This window comes from Scardinius erythrophthalmus (genome assembly GCF_964197995.2).
Source record: "Scardinius erythrophthalmus genome assembly, chromosome: 5".
Taxonomy (NCBI): domain Eukaryota; kingdom Metazoa; phylum Chordata; class Actinopteri; order Cypriniformes; family Leuciscidae; genus Scardinius; species Scardinius erythrophthalmus.
The window spans coordinates 43,735,137-43,759,401 of NC_138225.1; the positions used below are offsets into that span (position 1 = coordinate 43,735,137).

The 24,265-nt window shown below is 39.0% G+C and overlaps 1 protein-coding gene and 1 long non-coding RNA gene across 2 annotated transcripts in view; one reads left to right on the forward strand and one right to left on the reverse strand.

Annotated features, from left to right (window-relative positions):
* Positions 1-23,713, reverse strand: prune2 (prune homolog 2 with BCH domain). Its single transcript, XM_081364606.1, has 10 exons — positions 23,700-23,713; positions 7,584-7,660; positions 6,622-6,822; positions 6,374-6,550; positions 5,200-5,302; positions 3,364-3,495; positions 3,142-3,228; positions 813-911; positions 261-299; positions 1-153 (listed from the first exon to the last, which is right to left on the reverse strand). The coding sequence occupies exons 1-10, from the start codon at positions 23,705-23,707 to the stop codon at positions 105-107; spliced, it is 972 nt and encodes a 323-aa protein (XP_081220732.1). The 5' UTR covers positions 23,708-23,713; the 3' UTR covers positions 1-104.
* The window catches only part of LOC308690251, a 5,830-nt gene continuing 4,268 nt past the window's right edge, over positions 22,704-24,265 (forward strand). The window contains exon 1 of the long non-coding RNA XR_014030134.1: positions 22,704-22,803. This is a non-coding gene — a long non-coding RNA (uncharacterized lncRNA). The remainder of the gene's footprint in view (positions 22,804-24,265) is intronic.

Genomic DNA, 24,265 nt, shown 5'->3' on the forward strand with positions numbered 1-24,265 from the left:
GCACAGTAGGACCAGGAACATGTAAAATGTTTGTTGCTATTTCATGTTGACTTTAAAAACCACAATATGCTTATATGACTGTTTACTAAAATGATTTAGAAATCTTACATAGATCCTTGTGGAATCTCACTTCCTTGGAGAAAGCTGCTGATTCTTCATAAAGAAATGAAAAAGATATATTTTGTTATATACCTAGTGCACTGTATGATATTTTGACGAAAATAATCAAAGACCTCTAAAAAAAATTCTCTAATACTCACGTAGAGCTCTCTGATGCTTCCCGTAACTCCTCATCCAGTCTAGAGATGCAGAAATTAATTAATTCATATAGCTCAGTTCTATTTTTTAACTTTCTTTAAATGTAAAAAAAAGTAGAATATATAATATATGAATATATAAAATATATTTTAAATAAATGTATATAAAAAATGGACAATCATTTCATCAGTATTTATTACATTATTAGATTGTTAGATTATACGGGTTTGGCAGAAAAAAGGTGGGTAACTCCTAGTAAAACAGATCAATCTTATAATGTTACTCTTCACCCCAGCGTTTGAAATGTCTGTTCCCATAGAAACGTGTCTTCACAGGTTTTAAATTATAGAATCACAACTCTTGTGCAGATTCTCATAAACACACTCAACACCTTTTCAGCAGCTACATCTGTCAGCGACTGTCTCGCTCTCACAATCTATGTGTGCTGCTGATCAGTGCCATGATGATCCCTCCGTTTACTTTCTTCCATATAATAAATTGGCAAAAATTTAATGAAAGACAGTTAAACATGTTGCTCACTGATACTTGCTCACCTGATGATGCACTCGGGTATGTGGACATACTCCATTGGGATGAGCTCCTCCAGTTCAGCTAAGCTGTTCACATACTTTATCTTACTGCTGAACTTTGAGCTGGAAAACATTTATGAATCCATTTAATTTTGTTTGTTTTCGTCTCCAAAGCCAATATTTTGTACACTACGACTATGTTCAGACTGCAGGCAAATCTTTTAATTGCAAGTGATCAAATAAGATTTTTGTGTTCAGGCATAAACAACCCATCTGCATGGGTTGCTTCGGTAACAATAAGGCGTACTCATGTACAGTTGTGATCAGAATTAATGGCACCCCTGGTAAATATGATCAAAAATGGTTGTAAAAAATAAACCTTTCATTGAAGTAAAAGAATTGAAAGTGTGGGGGAAATCACATTATGAAATAAATGTTTTTCTCCTAAACACATTGGCCACAAATATTGGCACCCTTTTATTAAATACTTTTTGCAATCTCCTTTTTAGATCAGAGATCAGAGACCATTCCTTCATATCTCCAGATCCTTCAGATTCCCAGCTCCATGTTGGTGGTGCTTCTCTTCAGTTCACTCCACTCAGGTCAGGTGGGACGGTCATGGCAGAAGCTTCATTTTGTGCTCCGTAACACATTTTTGTGTTGATTTTGATGTTTGTTTTGGATCGTTGTCCTGATCGTTGGATTGTTGTCCTCACTGTTGCCCATTTAGCCCATAAGATTTCTAGCAGAGGCCATCAGGTTTTGATTTTTTATCTGTCGGTATTTGCTAGAATCCATGATACCATGTATCTGAACAAGAAGTCCAGGACCTCCAGCAAAAAAAATGGCCCACAACATTAAAGATTCAGCGGTATATTTAACCGTGGGTATGGTGTACTTGTTATCCATGTTTGCACCAAACCCATCTGGTGGCTTTGCTGCCAAAAAGCTCTTTTTTTAAGTTTCATCTGATTATAGAATCTGGTCCCTTTTGAAGATCCAGTCGTGTCTGACAACTGAATATGCTGGAAGAACCAATATTAAGTGTTTGCTCATCTATCCATAGAACGTTTGAAAAGTACCTGACACTACTGGATCTTCAAACGGGACGGGTTCTATGGTTAGATGAGCTTTTTTGGCAGCAAACACTTAAGATGGGTTTGGTTCATACAGGGATAAAAAGTACCCCATGTGTAAAATGAAATACTCTGCTGTATCTTCAATGCTGTGGGTCTAATTTTCTGCCAGAGGTCCAGGACATCTTGTTCAGATACATGGCATCATGGATTCGATCAAATACCAACAGATATTAAAAATCAAAACCTGACAGCCTGTGCTAGAAATCTTATAACGGACCATGTTTGGATCTTCCGACAGGCAAGTGATCCAAAAACAAACATCAAAATCAAAACAAAAATGGGTCACAGAGCACAAAACCAAGCATCTGCAATAGCCATCCCAGTCCCCAGACCTGAACCCTATAAAAAATGAGTGAGCTGAACTGAAGAGAAGAAGCACCAACATGGATCTGGGAATCTGAAGGATCTGGAGAGATTCTGTATGGAGGAATGGTCTCTGATCTCTTGTTCGGTGTTCTCCAAACTCATCAGGCATTATAGGAGAAGACTCAGAGGTGTTATCTTGGAAACAGGAGGTTGCAAATATGTATGTATTTAATAAAAGGGGGCAAATAATTGTTCCCAACGTGTTTTGAAGAAAAACATTTATTTCATAATGTGATTTTCCCCCCACTTTCAATTTTACTTAAATGAAAGGTTAGATTTTTTCTTCTTCTTTTTTTAATTTTTTTTATAAAATATCAAAAGGATTAACAATGCAGATATTTTTTATAGCCACCTTTGATCATATTTGCCAAAGGGGGAAAAAAATTCTGACCAGAACTGTATATTATGATTTAAAATAACTATTTTCTATTTTAAAATGTAATTTATTTCTATGATAGCAAAGCTGAATTTTCAGCAATCATTACTCCAGTAAACACAATAAACATTTCTTATTATCAAGTTATTTTGCTCAATATTTTTGTGGAAACCATTATAAAAAAAAAATCCAGGATTCTTTGATGAATAGAAAGTACAGAAGAACAGCATTTATTTGAAATAAATATTTTAACATTGTAAATGTCTTTGCTATCATATTTGATCAATGCAATGCATCCATGCTATTAATCTGCTTTTTGTTTGTCTACAAAACTACTTTCAAGCATTTAAGCATTAACCTTTAGATGATAAGGTTTTTAAGATAATGAGAAAAGTATTCTGTCGAGTGTATCTAAACTATTTACCAATACTAAAAAAACTAAAACAAAAACAAAAACTGCCAGTCAACATACCTGATAAATGGCTTTGTGATGGCTAGAATTGTCCTAATGAACCATGATGGGTGAACAATAATGAAAGATTTTAAGTTCTTTCTAAGCCTGAAAAAGTGTAAAAAACAAAACAAAAATAAGTCATCATTTTTAATATACTGTATATTGTGCATTGCACATTTTAATATATTTAACATACTGTAAATAGGCAGAATATTGATAGGTAAGGCATATTATATATACCTCCTGTCAATCATCTGGTAACATCTCTTAAGCCAGTTGAGACCAGGCATCCTCCGGTGTGGAGTGGCTCCATTCAGATAGATGATCATGTAGTCCTCTGCTACCATGAGCTCTAGTGTACTGATAACATACCTGAAGAGTAATTCACATTCATTTAGTGATTTGTTCTCAAAACATGTAATATCATTATATTCTAGGATTATTCTATGGAGGGTATGCACATGACGTCACAGTAGGTGGGAGTCACTGCAGTTACACCCTGAGTGGCAAAAAAAAAAGTGGCAGCATTGTGTTCAGCTTGAATGCCGTGAAAAACATACAAAACACTTTTAAAATGGGAAAGAGCTTTGCGGTTGACTGTACCAACAGATTTAAAAATAAATCTGAGCTATCTCTTTACATACTGCCAAAAGCTACAAAAAAGAGAAGCAAATAGATTGCTGCAATTCGGAAAAATTATACCCTAGCTTAAACATTGTTTTGACAACTCATCAATTAAATATTTACCATTTACATTCTGCATAGCTGTAAAAATTTTGTCAGCGTTTATTAAAAAACACCCATTATGATGAGCATTGTGTTCTATAAATAGGGATGGTTGGATGTTAGTTGGATGTTAGTTGGATGTAACCTCGGTTCCCTGAAATGAGGGAACGAGACATTGCGTCATTGATGATGATATGGGGAAAAACCTTTCTCCTAGAATACTGCTTTCAAGCACGCGAATCATGGGCGGATATGCATATAAACAGAGGGCAGCCCAAAAACTGAAGGTGCTTGATGAGCATTCTTTTTTGATTGCTCAGCCAGCGCACTCTCCGAGAGAGCCATGAGCAGCCAATCGTTCAAATAATTCAGAATGCACACTCAGCTCAGACACAGAGCGGAGAGAACAGCATTCGTGCACTTTGTGAATGTGCGGGGGGGCCAAAGATAGGCCAAAAGGAAGGACTGTAAACTGATAAGCAACTCCTTTGAATTCATCCTAGAAAGCACCTGTGACGAGGTGCTATCTGGATATGGAAATCTGCATCTTTTAGATCTACCAATATAAACCAATCCCTCATACGAGAAAAGGGATTTATTTTACAGTTATCATTCTAAATGTTCGCTTCATAAGCTTCAGCGAGGCGTGATTTTCAAGAAACGGCTGTGCTAGACTAACTGGGACTAGTCACAGCACTTACATATTGTTGCTCTATTGTTGGTTTCTCAACATTTGCTATTCACTTAGGATAAAAGCATCTGCTAAATGATTAAATGTTAAATGTAAATGCAAATGCTAATACACAGTATTCTTGGAGAAGGTTGTTTCACCATAGCGTCATACTTGACGCAATGTTGAGAGGCCGATATTACAAGGATAGATAGATAGATAGATAGATAGATAGATAGATAGATAGATAGATAGATAGATAGATAGATAGATAGATAGATAGATAGATAGATAGATAGATAGATAGATAGATAGATAGATAGATAGATAGATAGATAGATAGATAGATAGATAGATAGATAGATAGATAGATAGATGGTCATCCGGATTTAGATCTACCTAATAAATAACGTATTTATAGTGTTGTCTAACAGATAAAGCATTCACAAGCTTTGCTTTAGTCCAACTGCCTTTAATTTAAGAAGATAATCAATTGTTTTACTTCCGTTTTCGCAGTTTCCTCTATTAAATCCAGTCATGTTGCAGGATGTTTTGCCACTTAGTACGGCTGAGGGAAAGTGACGTCAATGCATACCCTATATTATATTATAGGATTAACGAGCCTTGTAAGATATTTTGACATCAGGGCAACTGATTGGCTCATATCAGACTGAACTCACAGAAAGAGGTTTTCCATGATCTCGTGATAGTCCTCTCTGTCACTGTCAGGGAGGAAGCATGCAGCAAACACAATGATGGCATTTGCACCATTGCTATAGTAGCCTGTGGGTAAATATTAAATATATTTCATAATATTAATTGCTCAACACAATTTAAAGGCATATTACAGGTTACCCAAAGTGGGCTAAATTGTAATAAATGTGCACTAAGTAGTGTATTTCAAATATAATTAAAAACTGTACTTGCAGGTGATATAATATTGACGAAATAAAAGCATCCTTAAAGCTACACTGTGTAAGATTTTCTCCCATCTATTGGTGAAATACATGACCACAAATAAATTCAAATGCTTAAAATTATATGATTTGATAGAATCTCTTTACCATCATTTCTGATCAAATTTAATCCTTAATTGGAAGATTTAGGCATTACAGCTCAAATATCAAATATCAAACATCATATTCCATGTCCATGGAAGTCGGGGTGTCCAAACTCGGTCCTGGAGGGCAGCTGTCCTGCACAGTTTAGCTCCAACTTGCCTTAACACACACGTGCCTGGAAGTTTCTAGTATGCCTATTAAGAGCTTGATTAGCTGTTTCAGGTGTTTAATTGGGGTTGGAGCTAAACTCTGCAGGACAGTGGCCTTCCAGGAGCAGGACTGGACACACCCTGATGAAAAATAGGAGCTTCACATTTTTACTTTTAATACTCCATTGACTTCCATTGTAAGGCTATACTGTAAATGCATTCTCTTTTGTTTTTGAACACTGCGAAAAAAGTCTGAATTACTCTCAGTGCTAATCACTGTCTCCTTGCTTTATATTTAACACCTGGTCATAAACGGATAGACATTGTCAGCAACAATACTCAGGTGGACTGTGGCATTAAACAATGCTCAATATGGAAGAAAAGGCTATCACAACTTCCGTTTCATGCTGACAAATCGGAATTGTTGGGTCGAGGTTATTGGCCCACCCTCATGTTGGTGAACATTTGTCATTGCAAAAGGGCGGACATGTTTTTTGACTAAAGAATATGAGGGCACATTAATTAAAAAAAATATGTGCACATAATAATCATTTATCATAAATACTGCAAAATTCCATAAATAAAAATAATAATTCAGACAGAAAACTCCTTTAAATTTTCCTGGAAATATTCCTTTAACATACCTCCATGGGATATGACTTTTTGGTAGGGTTCAATGCTCTTCATGTTGATGCGGTGCTCTTGCTCTCCAATGATGACAGTTCTCCAGAGTTTGGAATCCTGCCGCTCTTCTTCAGCACTGTATGTGGGAATGGGCTCAGCTGTTTCTTTTACTGACTCTCTCTGGGATGCTTGAGGCTCTGAAAAAATACTGTGTATTAGAAATCTCTTTTTAATAATAAACAATTATTTACAAGTGTTTATGTCCAACCTTCCCAGTCTATTTCATGGTCAGTATAATCTGCTTCATCAGGTGTGTCAAGATCATCAACATTGATGTCGAGGTCATCTGGTGTGTCAAAGAGGTCATCCTCGCTTTGGTCCAATGATAGACTAATACGAGGAGCGGACAGCTTTTTCCTCTGAGAGGCCACACCCCCTTGGCCCTGTAGGGGCAGGGAGGTGGGCGGCGCTAGTGGAAATTAACAGACAATCAATTAACATTTATAAAATGATCCAGCATTACAGATGGTTCTGTACACTGTTTCAGATTGGGTTATTTGAATAGTGTTCCAGGGCCTACAAGGATTCAGAACATGTCCTACTTGAGTAATTATCTATTTCAGTTATGAAACTCTAGAGGGCGCATGCTGATAGGTCCACACATCATTACAGCATGGCACAAGCTGATTGGCCCCTACTGATCCTGCAGCCAATAGCATTTCTTGCTCGGCATTTAAATAGTCTGCTTCATTGTTTGCTGTTAGCAAGTCTTGCATTGTGCTATCAGAGTTCCTTTGAAACCCTACACCTCCCGCAGCTCCACCTGCCTCTGCTACAGCATTTATCTATACGTCTATTTATGCACCAGCCGCATATCTTACATGCGCACAGCAGCGCGTCTGTGTATCTATTGGCAGTAGCAAGTCCATACTTGCTCTGCAGCAGCAATAATCAACAGCAGCAGCAGCAGCAGCATAGCAGATCTAGTCCGCCAAGACCAAATACATTAACATTGCCAAATTCAATAACATGCTAAAACTATTCAGAGAGTTGTTATGATTGAAATCATGTTAAGCCTAACAAGATGCACAGAAGAAGAGAATGTTACTTTACACCTCTGATTTATAACCGATCCACTGTTCTGTGAATCTGAAGCAGTCTTTTTAAATGTATTCAGTCTACTTATATCTTCGGGCAGATTCTATAAGTGTCAGTATTTAGCAGTCTTACCTGGTCTACTCTCTGCACCTTCAAAGCTCATCTTTCGTTCATGAGTCAGGTCCATCCCCACATCGCCAGAAAGGGAACTACGAGAAACACACACATAACAACGAGAGATCATTATCACTTATCAATGCAGGAAACTATAATAATAAAAATAAATAGATACATTAATAAATAAATAGACCTTTATTTAAAGTTAAAATTTAAAAAACAACAGCAACAACAACAACTCAATAATAATAATAATAATAAACTATCCTGTACTTGAATTTTACAGTTTTAACACACCCTTGTTAAAATTGGAGCTACAAACAAGGACTCACAGACACAGAGAGCTGTTTCAAATGAGTCTCCAGCAAAGTAGATGACTTAATACTGTGAATCCGGAAATGCTGTCGCTCTTCAATATGTTGTAATAGCAGTCTTGCATTTGCTGCAGCTGCAATGCACAGCAAACAAACTCACTTAACAGAACTAGTCTCTATAAATGTATCTGCTCTAAAAAACTCTCCGTACCATCCTTTTACCATTCCTATTTGGAATTTAGAAGCAGTGTGAATTCATGTGTAAATGTATGCATGGAAGCCTATCTCGCGGGAGTGTCTACAATAAGCTGCCAGATGGTTGCCAGTTCTCAGACAGAGAATGTGTGTTGAGAGAGACGAGGATGAAAGTGGAAAGGTCTGTTGCTCTCTCCTTCCATCAAGACTTTGGCTTAATCCATCTATTTTTCCATCCTCCACAGCAGGAAACAGGAAAAGTGGGCGGGCGTTATGTCATCATCATCATCATCATCATCATCACCAACAACCCTTTCTACCCTGCTCTCTCCCCTCTTCTTTGTGAATCACTCTTCCGCGTCAGTGTCCACACACATTTACATTTACAAACACGCAATCAAGCACACACACACACACACACACACACACACACACACACACACACACACACACACACACACACACACACACACACACACACACACACACACACACACAGGCAAATAAATGAACCGTACATGCAGAGCCATGAATTTGAATGATGGCAAAAGCAGGTCAACTGTGCTTATAAGCTGAAACCTCATTACAACAAAACGTGTTTGTATTAAACATGACAAACATTCATTTATGATCCATGCACAAACAAAAGCAGCTGCCCATGTCTTGCATCATAAAGGATGCTGATGCTAAGCCTCTTCCGTCACCAAACACTGATGCATCACAAACAAATGCCCGTCCCTCCCTCTTTCCCTTCCCTTCCCATCTCAACACTCAAGGTTTCAAATAACAACATGCCTGATATAATCACCCACAATACACTCACCACCACAGCTGAGGCACAGTTTTTTCTCCTGCCCTGTGTTTCAGATCATGGATGTGTGCCTGTATCTCTCTCACTGTCAGGGATGCTCTGTTCACCCACTGCTGAGAGCCTCCACCATTTTGTGGTCATGTGACCCTCTCAAGCACCAAACAAGTGCGTGAGGCTGTTCTCTCCGCCCTGAGCTTGAGATACAAATGAGTGAGACTCAGCACAGCACTACACTGCTGTGAGGCGAAATTAAGCTGATGGGCTCTGACTGTACATGTGAATTGTGAGTGAGTCTGACTGTGCAGATGAGTAAAGAGAGGTGTGTCTGAGGATGAATGAACATTAATGAGTCTGTCTGAGATGGAGTTTTTCACAAAGCCCATTAGAGCAGCTGTTGAGTCACATGTGAGTGGGATCAGATACATAAAATAAACTGAATCTACTCAGAGATTTTGGTTTATATTGACATGACAGCATTGCACAGTTGCTGCAGATTTGACTGCATATCTATGATGTGAATCTCCCGTTCCACCACAACACAAAGGCTTGAGATCTGTGACTGTGGAGGCCATTTGAGTAAAGTGAACTAATTGTCATGTTCAAGAAACCAGTTTGAAATTATTTGAGCTGTGTGACATGGCGTGTTTTCCAGCTGGAAGTAGCCATTAGAAGATTGGTGCTCGGTGGTCATAAAGGGATAGACATTGTCAGCAGCATGCTGCATACTCAGGTGGACTGTGGCATTTAAACGATGCTCAATAGGGAAGAAAAGGCTATCGCAACTTCCGTTTCATGCTGACAAATCGGAATTATTGGGTCTAGGTTATTGGCCCACCCTCATGTTGGTGAACACTTCATCAGATAAATAAAAATATGTCAAAAGGGCGGAAGTTTTTCTTGATTAAAGAATATGAGGGCACATTCATAAAAAAAAAAATGTGCACAGATTAATTATTTAAAATAAATACTGCAAAATAAGAATTGTCTATTTTGATTTCATGATGACTAAGTACAATTAAGTGGCCTTTTATTTAATTAACATTATTTCAAAATATACTTTAAAGATTTGAAGTACACTTTAAGTCTACAGTCAGTACAATTAAGCATGCTTCTTTTTCACAAGGGATGTTTCACAAAATAATATTGTTTAATATTTAATATTATACCTACTACAGTGGTAGCTGACAAATAATGTCAACATTAATATTTTTTGTTGTGTATCTCACAAACCCTGCCAAGAACATGTCAGTTTTATATTTCACCCCAAATTCATAAAGACATTGACACTTTGCATAAAGAAAATGAAGCATATGTTACATTATATAATTTTCACATTTTCCCCCAAATTCACGTTCACATAATGTAAGAAAATTTAATTCTCATTAGTGTAATGGGAAAGAAAATAATGATATATTATTTATATTAGAAATAATTTTTTTTACATAGTGGTAGTATTGGTAGTAAATTGCACTGCACAACATCAGGAAGATCAGGCCTTTCCTAACTGAGAATGCAACATAACTTCACATCCAGGCCCTGTTCATTTCTAGGCTTGACTACTGCAATGCTCTTCTGGCTGGACTTCCATCATGTGAAACTAAACCTCTACAAATGATTCAGAACACTGCAGCTCGTTTTGTCTTCAGCGAGCCCAAAAGGGCCCACGTCACTCCTCTCTCTGCACTGTTCATCTCTCTGCACTGGCTACCACTCACTACTCACATCAAGTTCAAGGCATTGATGCTTGCTTACAGATCTATCACAGGCTCAGCTCCCTCCTACTTTCACTCACTTCTACGAGTCTACATCCCTACCTGAAGTCTACGATCGTTTAACGAGCGACGTCTCGTGGTTCCATCACAGAAAGCCACAAAATCACTTTCCAGAAAATTCTCATTCACAGTTCCATGCTGGTGGAATGCTCTCCCCACCCTCATCCGGAATGCAGAATCCCTGGCAACATTCAAAAGTCAGCTGAAAACCCATCTCTTCCGTGAGCACTTAACCTAAAAAAAAAATTCCTTTTCCCTTAAACCCTCGCTTATCGGGCTTATGCTACTCTGAACAATGCCTGAACTTCGTATTTTGAGCACTTCTTGCGTTGTTTTTTGCCTCTTCATGATGACTCGCTTAATTTAGTCCTAATTTGTAAGTCGCTTTGGACAAAAGCGTCTGCTAAAATAATGACTAAATGTAAATGTAAATTTATGCTAATAAAAACTAGGTCTGGCTGGGATAATTCAAACAGAATGAGTTTGTATGTTAAAGGGTTAGTTCACACAAAAAATTTAAATTCTGTCATTATTTACTCACCCTAATGTCGTTCCAATCCCGTAAGACATTAGTCCATCTTCGGAACTGTTATAAATGAGGCTGGCACCCATTCATCCAACTGCCAGAGGGAGCTCTCTCCCGAATACTAACATGGACTAACTGCTTTGTTGGTTAATTCCTTCCTCACACCAGTATAAATAGTCATGCATTTCCATTGCTTCCTTGTGAAGTATTGCCAGTCTGTCACTGCCTTACTGAGTGTTATTCATTGCTTATTCTTTGCCTTCTTGTTATGACCATTGCACTTGCCTTATTGGATTACTGCCTTTTGGATTACCGTTTTTGCCCTGTTTGCCTGTTTGGACTGATTGCTTGTCTCTGATTACCCTGCCTGCCTTATCGACAATGTCTCTGTCTAGTGTATTGGATTTGTTTGCTGAGACAAACTTCCAATAGGCTATTTGGATTCTATTTTGCCTCCATGTTGAGTCCCTCACAAAATACCTTGCTACAATGGATCCAGAGGAGGTTTCTCAGCTCCAGGCAGCTTTTGCTTAGCAGAGTGAAATTCTTAAGGGCTACCAGGATTAGATGACTAATCTGAGTGCTGTCAATGAGAGTTTGAACCAGTATTTCCACTCTATTTCATCCCCTCAACTTCCCCGGTAAGATTTGCTCTTCCTGACAAATTTGATTGCTCACCTGAGAAATGTAGAGGATTTTTAAGACAATGCAGAATCTACTTTTCAAGTCAACTTGAGTTATTCCACCAAGACTCGAAGAAGTGTGCATTCATGATTACATTGTTAACTGGGAAAGCTTTAGACTGGGCATAAGCGGTTTGGGAGAGGGACATGCAACTTCAAACGTCATTTGACAACTTCGTATCACATCTACATGAGGTATTTGAACATACTGAGGGAGGTAAGGATATTTCTGTCCAACTGCTCCATTTACGTCAGGGTTTACGCTCAGCAGCTGACTATGCTATAGAATTCAGAACGCTAGCCGCTCAAAGTGGATGGAATGATGTAGCACTCAAGACAGTATTTAGAGAAGGACTCAATCACAACCTGCAGGCAGAACTGGCATGTAAAGGTAACGAATCTAACCTCACCTATATAATTCCTTTGGCTATAACAATTGATAACTTACTACAGATCTCACCATGTTTTAGAATCAAGCCCAAGTTACCAAAATCCACTCATGGACAAGTCCTGACCTGCCCTGACATGCCAGAACCAATGCAGATTGCATACACTCGGATTTCTACTGAGGAATGGGAACATCGCAAAAAGGAAGGACTGTGTTACTACTGTGGAGGGAAGGATCGTCAAAACTCTGCTTGCCCTCACAAAGGGAGGAAACATCCAGTCTCCAAGACAAGTGTGAGTACCAAGAACCTTTCTTCTCCCTGTTCACACAGTTTTTCACTTCTAACTGAACTCTCTTCTGATGATAAAGCAAAATACGTTTCAACGCTAGTTGACTAAGGAGCCACACTTAACTTGATCTACCAAGATCTTGTGCAAGAACTACAGATACCTACAGTACCTGGTCTCCCAGCAATCAATATTACTGCTGTAAATAATGCACCCATCGGCACATGCATCACTCTCCACACCGTTCCAGTAACACTCGGATTTGGCCTATTCCACATAGAAACAACTACCTTGAATGTCATCAACTCCTCCAAGCACACTCTCATCTTGGGCATGGCTGGCTGTCCAAGTTTGCAAACTTTTATAGACGCTTTATCCACAATTACAGCCTAATCTCTGCTCCTTTAACTTCTCTGTTAAAGGGCAAACCCTCTAAATTGATTTGGAGTAACACTGCTCAGGAGGCCTTTAAAACAAGCTTCACTACAGCCCCCATACTAAAACACCCCAACCCCAATATCTTTCATAGTGGAAGTTGATGTATCCGACTGTGGCATTGGTGCAGTCCTTTCCCAACGTCATAGTATTCCCAGCAAGCTGTATCCATGTGCATTCTTCTCACATGAGTTGAACTCTGCAAAAAGGAACTATGATGTAGGCAACAAAAAGTTACTCTCCATGAAGGCTGCACTGGAAGAGTGGCGCCACTGGCTTGAGGGGTCAATCCATCCGTTACAAGTAATACCGACCATAAGAACCTTGAATACATGAAGGGGGCCAAACGACTGAATCCAAGACAAGCCCACTCTTCTTCACAAGATTTCCATTCACAGTCACTTATCATCCAGGCAGTAAAAACAGCAAAGCAAATTCCCTTTCTTGCCATCATGATCCTCCTCACCTTACACCACAAGATGAACCCATACTACCACCATCCGTTATCATTACACCTATAAGCTGGAACATCATGGAAGAGATCCAAAGAGCACAACAAGCAGACCCAGTACCACCTGAATGCCCTCCAACCAAGCAGTATGTACCTTGTACACCACATCAAAGAATGATACAGTGGGTCCATACCTCCCCTAGTACTGGACATCCTGGCATCCACAGAACCATCAGCTTTGTGCGTAACTCATTCTGGTGGCCCTCTCTCACTAATGGTGACACTGTTTTTGTTAAAGCTTGTCCAGTATGTGCACAGTCCAAAACCCCCAGAGATCACCCAGCTGGCATGCTTCAACCGCTGCCTATCCCTCAGAGACCCTGGTCCCACCTGTCCGTTGACTTCATCACGGATCTGCCTAACTCCAACGGGTATACCACTATCTTTGTTATCATTGACAGATTTTCAAAGTCATGGGCATCGCCTAAGTCTACATCAAGGGCACAAAGGCGGTGCTCGTGAGCACACCTCTGAGTGATGAAATGCCGAATGGGACACCCTTCGGACTTGTACACTTGGCGAGCAGGCGCAATTTAAGGCCACGAGACCGCAAGTCCACATGAAGTGTGCCATTTGGGATCCAGTCTCAATAGCCATGCATTTCCACTAGTTCCTTGCAGAGCCGCGGGAACATATTTTATCAGGGGGGTGCTGGGGGTGGGGCTTAATGGGCGGGGCTTGATATTGCGGGGCGGTGCTATGGTAGAGTTTTTTTTTTAAACAAAATCCAAAAAAATTAAACAGCCCAAACAAAAAGATGAACATGCAAATGAATGAGTACAGAGTTGTGAGAACGCTCAGAATTCATGATGCATTTTAAAAAGCATAGCACACAAATCTGCATATTACCTTATGATACTCACTCAGTAGTGCCGGTTCACACAGAAAGCATAATCTTTCAAAGCGAAAACGCAAGACGCCAAACGCGGGCAGTGGAACGGGGGGAAAAAGCAAGGTCTCGAGGTGCGTTTTAGTCGAACTTGTTTAAACTTGAGTGCTGCGTTTTGAGAATGCTGTGTCATGCGCGAGACGCGAGCACAACAATTAAACAAGAGTAGTGCGTTCACACTGAAAAACAATGGAAAAGTAGCAGAGTGGAATGGTTGACGTTCTGTGTGAACAGCCCCTAATGCTGATGAATGCTTTAATCAATACATCTATATTTAGTTTTTTCACATGCATTAAATGAGTGTACGTCACTCACTCCATGCGAGATCGGCTTATTGCCTTATGACATATTAATTTATTTTAGTCATAAAACCCTATTCGACAACATATAAAAACAAAATAATCTTTAGTCATTTTATAAAGGTTGAAGGTGTTCTTAAAAAACAGGTTGAAAAACAAAAAGTTATTTAAAAGTCATGTCATCTTAAATTCCAATGAAGTGAAACAGCTGTCGTCAGAGGGTGCTGCAGCACCCTCAGCACCCCTTCCCGCGGCCATGCTTCCTTGCGATGTATTGCCAGTCTATCACTGCCTTACCAAGTGTTTTTCATTGCTTATTCTTCTTGTTATCTTCTTCTTGTTATGACCATTGTGCTTGCCTTATTGGATTACTGCCTTTTGGATTACCGTTTTTGCCCTGTTTGCCTGTTTGGACTGATTACTTGTCTCTGATTACCCTGCCTGCCTTATCGACGACGTCTCTGTCTAGTGTATTGGACTGGTTTGCTGAGATTAAATAAACTTCCAGCATTTGGATTTTGTTTTGCTATAGTTCCTCACAGGAACACAAACGGAGATCTTTTTGATGAAATCTGAGATTTTTCTGTCATTTCTCCATTGACAGCCTACGCAACTACCACTTTCAAGCCCCAGAAAGGTAATGCTATGGTAGGGAATCAAAAATCCATTCCAATTCTGGAATAGGACACTTGTTATAAAATGTAAAATTTACATCCTCTTATTGATTCCTTTGAGTGCATTTTAATATGAATTTAAACTTTTCAAGCAAAAGAAGATGCTGTTTAATGTGCTGCGCACACATCCAAACCATGCGCCTCTCATACTGTATAGTGCACGATACTGAACTGAGTTCTATTACAAATACACAAATACACACAAAAATTTCTAAATATCCTAGTAAAAATAGTCAGTTATGTCTTAAGTGAGCGTAAACAGTTGTCAAAGAAAGTGTGTAACAGTATATTGGATCCATGCAGAATTTTAAAGTGACAGCAGCCTAATATTCCTGGGATATAGTAATTCCTATAATAGCGTTAATCAGACAACAAAAGACAAAGAGAAAATTTACTCACTGTTCTTGACTGAATAACTTTGTAACTATATTTGGAATGCATATTTTATTTATAAAGTGCAGTGTTATTTTACTTTTTTTTTTTTTTTTTTTTTTTTCTGTACCTGAATACCTGAAAATTTTAAAACATTGTTAATTTCAAACGTTGTTTTTGCTATGGTATTTTTAAACCATAGGCAAAAGTTCCATGTGCAAGTGTTCTTTAGCCTGTTAATTTTTGTTCATGGTATTCAGGTTCAATGAAATGTTTTGCAATACGACTTAAAATAAATGTGAATGATATCTTTGTCAATACATCAATACAGTGGTAGTTCCTTAGGCTGTCAATGGAGGGACAGAAAGCTCTCAGATTTCATTAAAAAAGATGTGTGTTCAAAGATTAACGAAAGTCTTACGGGTCTGGAACGCCATGAGATTTTTGGGTGAACTAAGCCTTTATGGTTAATGTTTCTCAAAATATACAAGGGAAAGTGCATATTTTTATTCTTTCCATTACATGTTTGCCACTATGTACTTTTTTCATTTAAATAGTACTACAGTGTAACTAATCGTACAAGAAAATATTCAACATAGTCTCTAAATTAAAATGAGGTTTATGACTTGTTTATTGACCTCCTTTTAATTTAGAGACTATATGTTGAATATTTTCTTATATGATTACAACCATCAGTTACAACCAATCTGTACATACTCAAATCATATACACTATTGTGGTTACTATGTTATATACTGTAAATAGAGCCTTGTGTTCTCAGTTGATCATTCTCGTGATCACCCATAAAGATTCACTGTCTTGAATCTGCCCTGTGAAAGTGTCCATAAAAGAACTTACACCTTAAACCACAAAAGGTAAAAAAAAAAAAAAAAAAATCCTGCTATCCCATGATTTATCATGTTCTGTGATTTAAGATCCCCACAGTGTTGAGAGAACCGTGTTGTGTGTTCAGTTACTCACCAGCTTTTGCAAGTTTCTTTCTGTTGCAAGTCTCTCGTAAGTGTTGAAGGAAGCAATGGGAGGTGCTCTATGACCTCTTACTCAGAAAGTGTTTGGTCCAATGTTCATCGCTATGGCAACTGTGCCACACCTGACATAACTAAGTGTAAAGTTATAAATCTCTGCTGGAGTTATTTCATTGCTCAGAAACTCTCTCTCTCTCTCTCTCTCTCTCTCTCTCTCTCTCTCTCTCTCTCTCTCTCTCTCTCTCTCTCTCTCTCTCTCTCTCTCTCTCTCTCTCTCTCTCTCTCTCTCTCTCTCTCTCTCTCTCTCTCTCTCTCTCTCTCTCTCTCTCTCTCTCTCTCTCTCTCACTCTCACTCACTCACTCACTCACTCACTCACTCACTCACAGGGACTTTCCATAGATATAATGATTTGTATACTGTACAAACTGTATATTTTATCCCCTAAACCTTTTAACTCTAAAGCTAAACTTTCTGCATTTTTATATTTCCAAAAAACATCACTTAGTATGATTGGTAACACTTTACAACAAGGTCCTATTTGTTAACATGTTAATGCATTAAGTAAACTAACAATGAGCAATGTATTTTTACAGCATTTAATAACCTTTGTTAATGTTAGTTACACAGTGTTCATGTTCGTTCACAGTCCATTAACAAATGTTAACATATGCAACTTTTGATTTTAATAATGTATTGGTAAATGTAAAGCTGGGGGCCACGTGATGCAGGTGGTGAGGATAGACGTGCTTTAATGAGCTCCTATGATTAGCTATATTATTCGTCGAAATTCCTTCATTAGTCTCCATAACTGGAATAATTTTTAGTCTATTAAGTATCTGAAAATGTATTATTGTTTATGACAGAACACAATTTCTACGCCGAAAAGGACGTAAAACACGACCAATTAGCGACACTGCCGAAACTAACAACCTCGACGCTAACCAGTATGGCCGAAGATGTGGAAGGTGAAGTATAGGCCTACTTACAGACTCTGTGAAAGGAGATCAAAGCCAACCATCTCCTTTTACAATTGAGAGGGCGCACAGAACGGGAAATATTTTGTTGAACAGAACGACTCCAAGGGATAATCGTAGCGAAACTCCTGAACTTCAGAGAGAAGCAGAAAATCCTTCAACTTGCGAGAGAACATAAGACATATACTTTGAAAACCAGTACATTCATTTTTTCCCTGATTTCAGCGCGGAGCTGCAGAATGATCGGAAAGCTTACACGGAGGTGAAGCGAATGTTGAGAGATCGGGAAATAGAGTAGCCTACTCCTTCGTATACCCTTCCAAGCTGCACACGGGTAACGTTAAAGGGTGATTCTCGCGAAATTAGACTTAGCCTATGAGGTGTCATGAAGCATTTTGATGATAAAAGTAAATGCTATCAAAATAAGAAGGATACAGTTATAAACATCATATTTTGCACATGATTTCAAATGACATCATAAATACCAATTTTGTTGTTTTTTCCACATTTAAGGGGAAATTTTTCATTACCGCAACGTGTCCATGACTGGATTTGGGTTCTTTGAGATGGAAATATTTATAATAAAAAAAATTTAAAAATAAAAAGCTTCAGTGCATGATATACTATAAACATTAACAGTAAAGAAACGTGCTATTTGGTGATCATTGGTAAATGAAGTGACAATAATAAGGAATATAAATGTGTCCAATACCAATTTTCTCATCCTCCGCAACAATTTTCAATCATTGTTTAAGTCCTCAAGGAACTAACATTTTCAAGGAATGTTGTTGGAAGGGACATAATTGACTGTGACACTCAAGATGGCTACCAGGTAAGCAGTTATTATTTTTTCTCTTAGATAAAAGTTAAAATTTTGTTTGTCATAGTACCGACACGACTTTTTAGTTCTCATTAATGAAACATGAGTTTGTGAAGTTTTAAAAAATGTTGGCGTTTTAATTTTTTGATTACTATAAACCCCATTATGGTCTAAATATAAAAAGTGAGGGAAAGTTTAGCTAACCCTCATTTAGCTTCCACAGTTAGCAAGAATGTTTAAGGTCGCTTATCCTCCGCAACACCATTATCATTCACCGCAACAATTGAATGACTGTTGCGATGGAGATACTCAATGTTTCGGTAATGAGAAACAAACTTATGAAGGAGGGACGTGCACTATAACTCTTGCTCATTTCAATATAACTTGATATTTGCCTTAAAGCAACACCATGTAGTTTTTCAAGACCCTTGTGATGGTACATCGACTTACAATAGGTTGAATGACACGTCTGCCATTGCCTGACGGGGTCTGTATCGCTTTTACTGGCACTCTGGAACTTCGGGGTTCGGGTAGTAACCCGAGCACAAAAAGAAATGAAAGCGTAAGCGAAAGTTCTACTAGAAAGACTCTACTGTCACGTCATTAATTCACAATTACACGCTACCAATCACAGTCTGACATCAAATATAAAAGACTGTTCTTACCGTCCCATTTTGTTGCCTGCAGGTGTCGTAGTAAAGTTTTCCCCCATCCTCCCCACCACCACCAGAATGGCTCCCGTCCACTCGTCAGGGGGTAGGCTCCGCCCCTGCCTCTTTCATCAGGCAGGACCTACAAGCTAACTTTCAGACCCGGACGGAGGACGGGGCCTACGCCAAAGAACTGAGACGGAGCTTGTTGTGCATCTATTTTTATTTTGTCTGTAAAACCTTTCATAAAATAAATTCTATTTCATTCGAGAATCCTCCTGAGTCTTTTTGGTAGAACTACAAAATTCGACTACTTTACGGCATACCTCACTTCCCTAACCCCCCCCCCCCATGTCCTCAAATTCGGGCATATACATATTCATTACATTGAAATTGGTAATAACGTTTTAAATTTGAATCTGGATTGAATTGACAGATGGGGAAAAACTCGCTTCTAATAAAAATTAGCCTGGGAAAACCCAGACAAACTTCCAGCAAATTTAGATTTGCTCTGCAAGTAGTCTGACAAAGAGCCCATTCAAGCCGATTTCTAATCCGTCCAAATCGAGGCACCAATCAGAAACGTTGAGGTGGGCTTTACACAATGACGATCGCTCTGATTGGTTTTAGGTCTATCCAATTGCACCCAGAGGCATTTGAGCGACGTCCGTTGGTGAAGCGCACCAACTTTTAAATGCATTATTATATTCAAATTGCAAACACATGAGGACAGTCTCCATGAAAGACCCACTGGCAGATGAACGTGCTACTACATTTCTCTCCGAAACGGTAGGAAATTAAATTTGATTTAATAGGGGATTTTAACTGTGACAAGATGATTGACAGAGCAGTTTACGTGACAGGATGCATATGACAAGATGATTGACAGGGCAGTTTACGTGACAGGATGCATGCGACAGATCCGTCCGATAAAGATGAGGAAGAAGTATTCCCAAAGTATTCCCAAAGCTTGCCTACTTTTTTGCTACACATTCAAAAGTAAATACCTTTTCTTCACAAAAAGAGTACATACTTGTATGGCGTAGTGTAATTTAGGCGAATTGGGATGCAGCATATGGCTTTACACGATGACGATCGCTCTGATTGTTTTTAGGTCTATCCAATTGCGCCCAGAGGCATTTGAGCGATGTCTGTTGGTGACGCCCCTTTGGAAATTAGTTATTAAAGGGGGGGTGAAATGCTATTTCATGCATACTGAGTTTTTTACACTGTTAAAGAGTTGGATTCCCATGCTAAACATGGACAAAGTTTCAAAAATTAAATTGTACGTTTGAAGGAGTATTTCTGTTCCAAAAATGCTCCTTCCGGTTTGTCACAAGTTTCGGAAAGTTTTTTTCGAGTATGGGCATGTGTGACGTCAGATGTAGCGGAATTTCCTTATACGGGTCCTAAGGGCACTTCTCCGGAAGGACGCGGGCACGCGCACAACCGTAGACCAGAGCGAGAGAGCGAAAGCAGTACGCCCATCAAAGCGCTATGCTCGGCTTTAGGGAAGTCAATGTCACCAAAGAAGTGGGTTTTTGGTTGCCAGGGCAAGATAACCCTGCACAGATTCCCAAAGAACCCGGCGTTAAGGGACCAGTGGATGGAGTTTGTTTTTTCAGAGCATCAATGGAGGTTGTGCAAGACTGTTTGTTCCCTGCATTTCGACGATGCCCAGATCGACGGATTTGCAGATCGTCTAATGCTTAAGGATCGAGCAGTCACAATGATAAAGGTTTGCGGTCGTGCGTTGGAACCGGGCGGTGAGTAAAACTGCTTCAAATGTCTCTGTGTGTTGTTAGCTCGGCGCGTTAGCACAGCTTTAGCTCCGCCCACACGGCCCGCCTTCAGCCGCTCGTTTTTTTCCGGAAAGACTCGGTACAGCCTATCTTTCTTTTATAAATATAATAAAACTAAAGACTTTTTGGAGATATGAAGGATGCAATACTACTCTATAGGTACTCAAGATTAACAGGAGATTGAGTGAAAATGAGCATTTCACCCCCCCTTTAATGAAGCTTTGCCAGACCATAACACAGTTACTACTGAGAATGGTCTGGTTTTAACCAGGCTAAATAAAAATAAATAAAAAAAACAATAAAAAAAACGCTTAAATTTCGGGGAAAAATATCTTTTTTAACCTTTTGGCTTCCCGTACATCCCGTGCTTCTTGCTCGTATTCAGTTCTGATGGTACGTATGGTAATTCGGCAACTACGCATGATTTGTAGTATGATTGCGTAAAGGGAACAGGAATTCCGGTAGGGAACAGAATCGAGGATCAATGGCCCTGTCCCAAATGGCGCACTTCATGCGGACTTTCGGTCTCGTGGACTTGAATTGCGCGTGCTCGCTGAGTCTACGAGTCCGTAGGCTGTCCCATTCAGCATTTTACCGCTCTGAAGTGTGCTCAGCAGCGCCCCCTTTGTGCCCTTGAAGCGGTCTTCCGCGAAGCCCGCATAGAAGCAGGCTTCACGCACTTTAACTACCCAGGAATCCTTGCGAAAGGCCAATCAGACAACAGATGGGAGGAGATTTCACTCGCGGATAATTGTTGACATGGCTGAGAAGAAAATATTACGGTTTTTATGACCTAAATGTACATTTTATCAGTGGTTACCTACAGTTTATACAAACATTATGGTAATCGACCAGTGGTTGATGTCTCAAACATAATAATAGCGCGTTTAATAATACGATCGCATTATGATTCATTAAATAAATAATGGCAGGGCTTTACTGAGTCATATGTAAACATAGTATGAATATTGAAACCTGTAAATTCATCTGAAACTCATGCACATTTTCATTATGATTTAAAATTGCAATCTTAGTTCAAATGGAACATTATGTATTATTATGTACAACTGTATACATCATTTAAATAAGCATGGTGTATCTATTGTCTAATGCCCAGGTGATATGCACAATATCAAAATATAGAACTGTAAAATTAGGCTGTGTAGTTGACATGGAGATAAGACGTTGGAGCGCAAAAAATGTGATTTCTCCTGTCCAACAACAACCAGGCCTGTATTTCTGTCAGTAAGGTTATTTTTCACTCTGATTTCTCTGAAAATAAAAAGCTAGATGATATATTAAACTTTTTCTGTACGATGGGTAAATATCATATTCACAAAGCAAGATACCTTAAATTCAAACCTAGTTGCAAATTTTTTGCTTATGATTTACAGTTATTCTTCACTTCAAAAAATATCCTGTTTTATAGAACAAGTTTTATATAAATTGTAAAAATATTTTATTTACTGTTATTATTTAATTTCATTTTCTCTGTATCCCCACATGTTCATGTTCATTGTTTTGTATTATTTCCATTGTAATGCAAAAAAAAAAAAAAAAAAACAACAACAACAACAAAAAAACAGCCCGTTATTTCCGGCGTGCTGATCAAGTCTGTCCCAAAAATACCTCTCAATGCGCCCTCGTGGACTCGCGCCAAGGGCCCTATAGGTCTGCACTACATGACGTCACCAAAGTGTGGACTCTCTGAGGAAGTCCACAAGTCCGGAGTGTGCCATTTGGGACAGGGCCAATATTGGTCCAGCGTTCGCTCGCTGGCGTGAGCTAAAGGAGGAGGAGGGGTCCCGGCCGATGCTGACTTGGCCGTCATGCTGCTGTTGGACTAGTAAGTATATTGCTTGCATACTATCTCTAGTTTTTCGAATTTGTTGTCTGCCTGGCTATGTTACGGAAGCTATCTGGTCCTCCATTTATCTTCATGAATCAAGTAATGCTAGTAGAGGAGCGAGTTATCAATCTGGTAGCTAAACGCTAACATGCTAGTTTTCGATGAAAAAATAAAACCCATGAAATTATATTCATATGACATGCTGAAATATATGCCACTGTACCTGGGATGAAGACATTTCACACGTTTGTCTTGTTTGACTTTGGCAGTCTGCCCAAGACGTGAGAACTCCTTCTGCAGAGTTCGGGGGTAACGTTATCGGCTTGTCAACAAATCCCCACAGATCTCATCTAATCACCACCACAACAAACAACTCTATGATATATTCATTCTATATATTTTTTATTTAAAACAACCCAAACACACCTATAAACATTTGGAGGCTGCATTAAACAAATTCTTAAAGGGAAAAATAAATAAATACATAAATCAACTCCACAGCTGATTCCAAGTGATCAAGGGCTTAGGACGTTCCAGTTGAGCCCATTGCAGTTTCCGCCAGTAGTGGGCACTCGTGCCCCCCCCCACCCCCACCCCCACCCCCACCCCCACCCCCACCCCCCCCAAAAAATGGAAGGACGACAAGGATATGACATTTCACCACAGAGTTGTTGTCCCTAAAATATATAAAAGCATAATACATAATTTCTATAGGCTATAGGCCTATGCATTTATTTGTTCATAATGTTACAATTTGTAGATTACTTTTACTATTTATAAGCTGCTTATACTATTCATGTAAACTGCTTTTATTTATATTCCATTGCAGCTTTAAACAGGTCTAAGGAATAGGCTAATATGCACATGAATGAAATTAAACTTGTTGAACTCACCTCAACATGTCTTTTACAATCATTTAACCCGCCATGGGCAATGCTGAAGTCACTGTTACAAACTTTACAGCGTGCAAGACTATCATTATGTTTTACTCTTATAAGACAGGGGTACACTTTCATGTAGTCTGCCGTAAAATGTATCTTATACTTTCGTTTTTTGCATGTTTTTTTGTGGCACTCTCCCGTTGCCATGGCGCTCCTGTTTCTAGATACACTGAACCATAGACATAATATACATAGACGCCCTATTGGCCGCTGGATCGTACGTCAACGGCGCCGCCATACTGCGGAGGGCAACTTTCCCATACCTCTCATAACGAGAATTGAGAAAAATGCCTATTTCGTGTGCTGCTTGGGGCTTTACAAATCGCCACACAATTGAAAACAGGTCTCAGGGAATTACCTTTCTCAAGCAAAACTGAAAATTTGTTTCTGGTTGCATTTAATTTACTATTTTTATTTTCAGAGGAGAAAGGCCACGAAATTTAAAAATACTACTGTTATTGTGTCACGAAATGTAGTTTTAAGAGTTTTTCAGTCGACAATGTAGTTGTTTAAAGCTC